Raw genomic sequence first — 8,493 nt, 5'->3', positions numbered from 1 at the left:
ACCGGGTATCAGAGTTGTAAATATTGTAAAGGAGGTCAAGCAAGTACAATGTGCACAAAATGCAAAAAACATTTATGTTACGTCAAAGGCAGAAACTGTTTTTTGGCTTACCACACGGAGCACTAAAATAGAGCAATGTATAGTATGCTATACATTGCTGATTTCGTGCAAAAGCGGCACCGTATAGTATACTATACATAGGTTTTTCCAAAAACTATACCTAGATTTTTTTTTTGTATTTTTTGCAACTTTTTTATGTGCCTAATAAACCATAAAAAATAAATTTACTTGTTTTCATTTTCAAAAATCATCTTGCGACTTTAAGGGTTAGAGACGACTTTCTGTTCCGGTCTTTTGAGACTAGAATTGAAATAAAATTGGGTTTTTATAATGAGGAAAACGATAGACCTTATAAAGTAAATAACGTCAGCTATTCAAATTCCCTTTTTAAAACTCAAATGTTTCCTAATTTTAATTAATCCATCTGCAATCACCAATAGGTGACCGCTTACTTTTCGCTATGACTGCAATATTTACGTATTTTCTGCAGGTGCAGTGCAGTAACGGGCAGATAGCGTACGGGCGGCGGCGGCGCGCCGTGGCCTCGCGCGCCGACTCCAACACGCTGTACGAGGTGGCGCTCACCACCTTCATCAAGGTCGAGTACCTGGACGGGCAGAAGGATGCTGGTGAGGAAATATAACTGTTTTCTTGTTAAATAACTTTGAGGGTATAGGGTTTTTAGGACCGTGGATGTAGGTGTGTCTTTTACTAAAATTGTTTGGACTTCAAAAGAGACTGCGCTTGTTTCGAGAATTCTTCTCAAGGCAGTCATATAGGAAATGTCGACTCCAGCGTTTTAAAAAAAGACGTGTAATAGTGATGAAATATCAAATTTACAGTCTTAAATGATTTCGTTTCATTACTATTCCCAAAGTTTTAGTTAAAGTAGTTAGTGGTTTTTCGCTTTGTAAGCATCTCTTGCAGAGTTTAAGGATTATAAGTATTACTATTATGTGAAGTGCAACCTGAAGTTTTCAATGTTAACCTGAAATAGCTACATATACTTGTTGATATACTTTTTTCTCTGATAGACTATCCTATATTATATAGTTTGGATTTTTCCTTTGGCAAGTTTCAGCAGATTTCTGCTAACTGCTAACGGCGTGAGCCTCAAACGAAAGGCTTTTTAATCATTCAATATACTCTTTAAATTGATTTGTTACCGATTCTGTCTTGCCATCTCTTTTCCTTTTCTTTCCGCCAAAAATACTTATGAAAGCGAAAAAAATATCCTTAACCATCCCAATATGTTCACACCTCTCATGTCCACATACATTAACACCTGTCCAGCATCTAACTCTAGATTACCGCGTGCTCTAATCCATATGAATGATGACGTATGTCACCACTGTGACGTCACACGTGTTACTGTGAACACACCACTCCGCTAAGCTGAGCATTAATATGATGTAACTGTGTGAATTAGAATTCATGTTCGTTTGCTGTCGTAATTTGGGCGTGGTTTTGAGTGGACTGTGGAGCAGCCATTTTGTTCGGAAATGTTTTTTAACTGCAGTTCTTATTGTCAGATTAGTTTTGCCGACAAATGTCTCTTTATTGCAATAAAAAAAATGTTTTCAAAATATCGAGAATTTGTGCTTGTTTTCATTTTCGTTATATACAGAAAAGTTTAATATTTAGATAGAAAGCGACACAAATATACAAAGATATACCACTCCGACTGTCATGGCAGAAATAAAAACTCAATTTTTCATCTCTAATATGTATCATTAAATCAAAATCAAACTGGACCAAAAACTATCACGAAAAAACACGTCTTACTGAAACTTTAAACCTGACCTAAAAACACCTTCACCTTTCAGAGGACGTGCTAGCTCTACTCCGTAACCTGAAGGTGGCTAACCAGCGCCTGGGCGACGCAGACGGCACCCCCGCGGCCGTGGCCGAGCACTCCCCGCAGGAGCTGCTGTACCGGCTCCAGCAGCGCGACCAGCTCGCACTCGCTGACGTCAGCGGCGCCGCCATCTTGCAAAGCTGTACGCTACTTGTCGTTGCCCTCTTATTACTTTTTAAATAAATTTGTGGAGAATGATTCTGTTGCATGAATTCTGCTGAATTTGGATGTTTGCGATCTTTTTAGATAGGGATAGGAGGAATTTTAATCGACCTTGATAAAACTTATTAAAAGCCTTCACCACAAAAATTAGACCTTTTATATTATTTTTCTGGTTAAATACGTGGGTAAACAATTAATGGACGACTACTTGACTTAGCTGTTATCTATTGCCATCCTTTGTCTATCCTATGTATTAGAAAAATATAGCAATACCCGAATTTAGTTAACTTTATGAACAACAGAATCATACCTAATGTCAATTTAATAAAATCAAAATGGCGACATGCAATATGTCATTTTTAAATACCGAAAAATACGCGCTCGAATATATTTAATTAAAATTATAGTTTTTAAATTAAATTCCGTCCAAACTCTGACTATTGGCATTTTACAATAATTTACATACTCTTTGCCAAATAATTTATGAAGTGTATACTACAAGTTATCAATCGCAAACCATTCCATAGACGTAACATTGTGGTTAGTTAATAAATAAAGTGATTTAACTATAATAACGTAAACTAAGACGTAATTAATTTAGTTTAGATTTTAACTTTTTAATACCAGTGTAAGGGTAAGCGCACATTATCGATAAATGTGTTTTTTTGAGAGAAACTAAGTTGCATCAATAGGTTAATAGCCTATATTCTGACAGCTGATTATCATATTTGACTATTTATATGCTTTTTATTCATACTACACCAGTTTCTAATAATATCAACGCAATATTTAGATGACTATCAATCCCTTGTTAGCTGTTTGCCTAATGGTTACTACGCAAGCATAAGGACAATATTGGCAAAAAAAGACTTTTTTAACATTAAAAATCATACAACTGACTACAAATAATAATCTGCTGAGCCAAACTTTTTATGGGACCAAAATGGCAGCTATTTCGCGTTAAATGGAAAATCAGTCCATCCAAAAACCGACATTCTGAACAAAATACAGAAGAATTTAGAACCTCCTTTCAAAATAGGTTAAAAAATGGTCAACTCTGCAACCATAGGCAATGGGTAAAAGTTATCAGCACCTCTGATATTTAGGCGGTAAGTAATAAATAGACGAATATTGTCAATTTGTCAGCATTGTTTATGTTACAAGTATAATGTGCGCTTACCTGTTTATGCGATGCATTAAGTCAACTAGTCTTATAATTACTGTTCAATAGTTAATCTCGGTTCAATGTAATTGTGAATATATCATAGTGCTCCTAAAATTGTAAGAACTCCCTTTCGTGTGTTTAGAAGACAGGTTGTCCTAGGACCAAGGTAATGACGATGGACACTTTAAAGACAGATGATACATAAAATATGAAAGAAACTTTGAAGTTTTTTTGGTTAATCTTGTTTTTCTGATCACTCTTCATGTCCAAGAATATACCAGATTATAAAATCCCACTGGCCACATAGGCCTCTTTTCGTAGACGGTTTGAGCAGTGCACGCCAGGCTAGCTAGCTTACTACAGGCGATTTCAGATTCTAATATTTGTGATCCAGGTTTATCAGAAACATAAAAGAATGTATAAATACTTAACTTTCAAGTCATGTTTATGTACTGGTGCTTGCCTGCGTCTGAGATCAGGAAAACAATAAAGCAATTTAAAAAAAATATTGTAAATAGGGATGATGACAATTTTCTATTTTTCAATGTCCGTTTTGTAGTTTGAGAGTGCAACTTACGCATGACGTCACTTCTGAGTATAGACTTTACGAAGTCGTGACGTCATAAGCCCTAATAAACTTTAAGGCAGTTTTTATTGTTCAGATAAATATCTTTATCTGATGTACTAAAATTATTTTTGCTTTGTATACGTAGTCATCATCCTTATTCCTGATGGCTCAATTTAGTTTAATATTTTCTTATTTCCTAATTTCTGCAAATAAAATCATAAGACATGTTTCGCTACACCATCTATTGTCAGTAAAAAGGAAACTTTACTTAAAATAAATCTAACCAAGATTAAAAAATCTTAACCATAACTTCTAAGGCCATAACTCTTAACTTTTAATTAACATTTTGGTGCTTGCAACACTTACTCTCACATTTTGTGATTCTATTTTAATATAGTTAGCTTTAGAGACCGTTTTTACAAATACTTGTCTACTTCAAGTAGTATTTTTTACTGCTTGGAGTCGTTATATTGGGTTGAGGGTAAATACTCATGTTCATAACGCACCTGTCTAAATTACAACCTATAAAACTTAAGAAAAAAAAACGATTGAAGAACATCTTCTTTGCTATTGTACGCGATGGCAATTATGATTATTATTAAATTAGTAACCTAGTGGTTTCTTAGGTTTACGCGAATGAAATAAAACTTTTGCGGATTAACCTCCGTGGTCGAGTGGCGTACGCACCGGTTTCAAGGTGTCGCTATCTCTGAGGTCCCGGGTTCGATCCCCGGTCGGGCCAACGTAAAAAATCACATTTCTGCATTGTCTCGGGTCTGGGTGTTTGTGGTACCTTCGTTGTATCCGAATTCCATAACACAAGTGCTTTAGCAACTTACTTTGGGTTCAGAACAATGTATGTGATTATTATTAATTACATTTTACCAGTTTTCCCTTTTTTATTGAAGTTTGTTTTTTTATGAACTATCTATTGAAAAAAATACAGCTGGTACAGTAACGTGCCGCCATTTTGCCGTAACGTCATGCCTGAAGAAGCTTTCTTTCCAAAAAAATCCATCATACCTGTTAGGTTTTTTCCCCAAATTTCCCCGAGACATCGATCTCCGTCGTACTGTCCAATACATATGGTCAGAGGCCATTTCTTATTACATTTGGGGTAACTTTCTCAATGTGAAGTTACTTATTTACATTCCTGCTTATGTTTATGCACGGTACCGTTGTTTTTAGAACGTTTTTTAATTGTATCATCAAATCATTGGTTGGTGTTGTCAATCATATCATGAATGTATTTGTAAAAAGGGTCTTTCGCTTATTTGTAAGGTTAGGAGACTAAAAGAAATAATTAAAATAAAAGATTATTTTTATATTTGTTGTTTTTTTTTCAACCACATTTGATGTGTGAGTCCGAAATACTGTTCTATCGGTCTAGTGGTAAGTAACTGTAGATGCTAACCCATATGTTGTGACTGATGTGAGTTAGATACTTAGCAAAGAAATTGCCTGGAAATGAGCTTTTATACCTATAATATGTATGTAAATATAATATTAGACAACAAACAACATCAAAAATAATATAGTTTCCAGCATCAATATAATATTCCCACTGCTGGGCACAGGCTTACCTTTTCCCATATAGGTTAGAGTCACAAGGTCTCAGCTGTCTAGTACTCACAGTACAACCTTAGTTTAAGACTAGATGGAACTGTGGAAACTTAATTCGACGACCTCCGTGGTCGAGTGGCATACGCACCGGTTTCATGGTGTCGCTAGCTCTGAGGTCCCGGGTTCGATCCCCGGTCGGGCCATAGTAAAAATTCTTATTTCTACATTGTCTCGGGTCTGGGTGCTTGTGGTACCTTCGTTGTATCTGAATTCCATAACACAAGTGCTTTAGCAACTTACTTTGGGTTCAGAACAATGTATGTGATGTTGTCCGCATTTATTAATTAAGATAAATAATCACACAAGAGCTAAGATTTCAGTCTTTTAATAGAACCGTTATCAATAAATCGATCTAACAACATAGGTAGGTACATACCGTTAAAATAAACTTACATTACATAGTCTAATAGTTCAAGAATCACATCTATTTCAATACACAGTGAGTTTAAATTCCTTCGCACTAAAAATAGTTAATACATTTTAAAGATTTTTATATAATATAGACAGGTTTTTATAAATGCAAAATATGATGTGGTACAATGGGCAAATTTGAACGAGCGGTCAGTGACCCCGGTAGCTTAACAGAGGTTTAATTTCTTCCATTGTATTATGTTTATATAATTTCAAATACAGTTGGTTTCTCGAAGGTTTAATATAAAAAAATGTTAATTTCTGAGAAATTTCATTTTAGACATTATTGGTTACAAGACTTGCGTTCCACCAAACACTGTCATAACCAATTTGGGTGACAATAGTATACATTTTTCAACCCTCCAAAAAACCGGTAGTTGGTCTTTTAAGGAAAGACATTTCAAACTTTTTGTGTTAAAATGTTCACATTGAAATACATATTTGTGTAATTTTTTTTCGATAATTATTTTACTTGTCTTCAAATTTGAATCAAAAAATTAAAACTTAATCTATCTTATTCTATTACAATTACAATACAACGAATATACACAAAGTATGATGAAAAACAATTTGTATAAAGTGAACAAATTGTGAACATCCTACAACTGGTATGAGTTGTAGAAATGTTATAATTTGAACACCCTATACATAAAACAATTCCGTATTGGCAATAAAGAAGAATTAAACAGCTACAAAAATTAATGCAGTAATGTTTTAGGTGAAAATGTATCATTTTTATAGTGGCATATGTCGGCAAAGTCGCATGCTGTCTTTGACACTTCAGATCCTAAAGTGTTCGAGACAGCAAGCAACTTTGCGTTGGATTCAATTCCCTTTTTGTGAGCAATACTTTTAATAACAATTCCTTGAGCAAGAATTCAAAGAAAATACAACTTTAATCCATCGACATAAAGTATAATTTTCTTTAAACAGTGTTATAAAATATTACTGCATTTTTATAATAGACAAAACATTCCTAATTAATACTAAATTTATTTTAATATTTACAATACTTATTGCTTCAAACTGGAAGAATAAAATAAACCGTTATGGCAACATTTGTCTCATAAAAATAATACTTTTCAATGTACTCTTAGATGTGGCAATACTAGTAGTTCTGAATGAATGACAGATTAAGTCCATTCACTCAGTCACTCCTGGTGGTCCATTGAGTGAATGAGTTTGAAGAACGAACCCCTTTATATTGCATTCAATATCTTTAAATAGTCATGTTTTTGATGTATATGAAGTTAATAATATCAAACAATGTTACTGATTTTAATAAATAACCTTGGAAAAGTTATATTTTCAAGTAAATGATAAAATTAAATATTCCAAATACATCCTTCTCCAATTATATTAAGGTTTAAAATACATTGGTATGAGATAACCAATAAAAACAAATTGGACGGATGAATTAACATGATTTTAAAACATAAATGATGATGACGAAGAGGTGATTTGAAAATATTAACTTTAAATCAATATAAAACACTATATTCCTTTAAAACCCAATAATTTCACATGAAATGAAAGAAAGCTGTAAATGTTTTCATGTTTAATATTAATATTATTGGCACAATAACTACCCTTTGTAAAGTATTGAAATACTTTAATCATTAAGTCGAAAACCAGAAATAATGAACTTTCTTTATTCTGGTATGCAAATAATTATTTTGAAATCTTTTTCCGTTTCCTTATTGCTACAACTCGACACGATCTACAAATTCGAATATTTTCTTATTATTATTAATAATAATCTCAGTATTATTATTTAGAGAGCTCCACATACACGTTTTTACATATTTTTACATACATTTAATAATATGAAAAGTTATTTTTTGACAAAGTCGTAATTCGGCAAGATATTATATCAGGCAAGACGCTTCTCATACAAATTCCATTATTTTTACATACATTTTTACATTATTTTTAGTAAGAAGATTTATTTTTAATAATTCATTGTCGATTGATTGATAAGGAATGAAAGGAATGGTAAATGAATGAATGAAATCATTAAAAATTAGGTGAATGAACGGTGAACGATGAATGACATAATGATATTATCAACAATGAATTCTTAAAATGTTGTAATGTTATTTTATTATTGAAATAATAAATACATTTTTAGATATAGCCACTTCTTACTCTAATCAAATTATTTTATCATAATAAACACATTTTTACCTTTTTAAATAAATGATGAAATGAGTTTTAAAAAGGTAAAATGATATTTAATTTGGTAGTTATTTAAACTTTTTATAAAAACAGATTCACGCGACTAAGAATGCAATATATGTTAACCATTTATTAATATAAAATTGATGATAATAATTCAAAAGTACTCTCGCTCTTAATTTTCTTGTCTAGTAACGGAGTGCTTACACAAGCAACTTAATTTTCATTTACAGTTCCAACTTCAGCAGTTATTTCAAAGCTACTTAAAAACTAAATAATAAATACTTTGCGTGTCAAAGTATTTATTATTTACTAGCTGTTGCCCGCGACTTCATCCACGTGTTTAAAATTTTTCCACATTTTCCATTATATCTTCGTTCCTATTAGTCGCAGCGTGATGTTATATATGCCTATAGCCTTCCTCGATAAATGGTCTATTCAATACAAAAATATTTTTGCAATTCGAAC

The 8,493-nt window shown here is 32.7% G+C and overlaps 1 protein-coding gene across 1 annotated transcript; it reads left to right on the top strand.

Annotated features, from left to right (window-relative positions):
- Positions 1 to 550: 550 nt before the first annotated feature.
- LOC113507489 lies at positions 551 to 3,484 on the top strand (the record flags this gene model as incomplete). The annotated part of the gene is given in 2 exon segments (XM_026890343.1): positions 551 to 689; positions 1,887 to 3,484. Coding segments are annotated over 2 exon segments (354 nt in total), but the record flags the coding sequence as incomplete, so codon positions are not given.
- Between the last annotated feature and the right edge of the window lie 5,009 nt (positions 3,485 to 8,493).

This window comes from Trichoplusia ni, unplaced genomic scaffold (assembly GCF_003590095.1).
Source record: "Trichoplusia ni isolate ovarian cell line Hi5 unplaced genomic scaffold, tn1 tig00002199, whole genome shotgun sequence".
NCBI lineage: Eukaryota > Metazoa > Arthropoda > Insecta > Lepidoptera > Noctuidae > Trichoplusia > Trichoplusia ni.
This window is presented reverse-complemented; position numbering and strand designations above follow the sequence as displayed.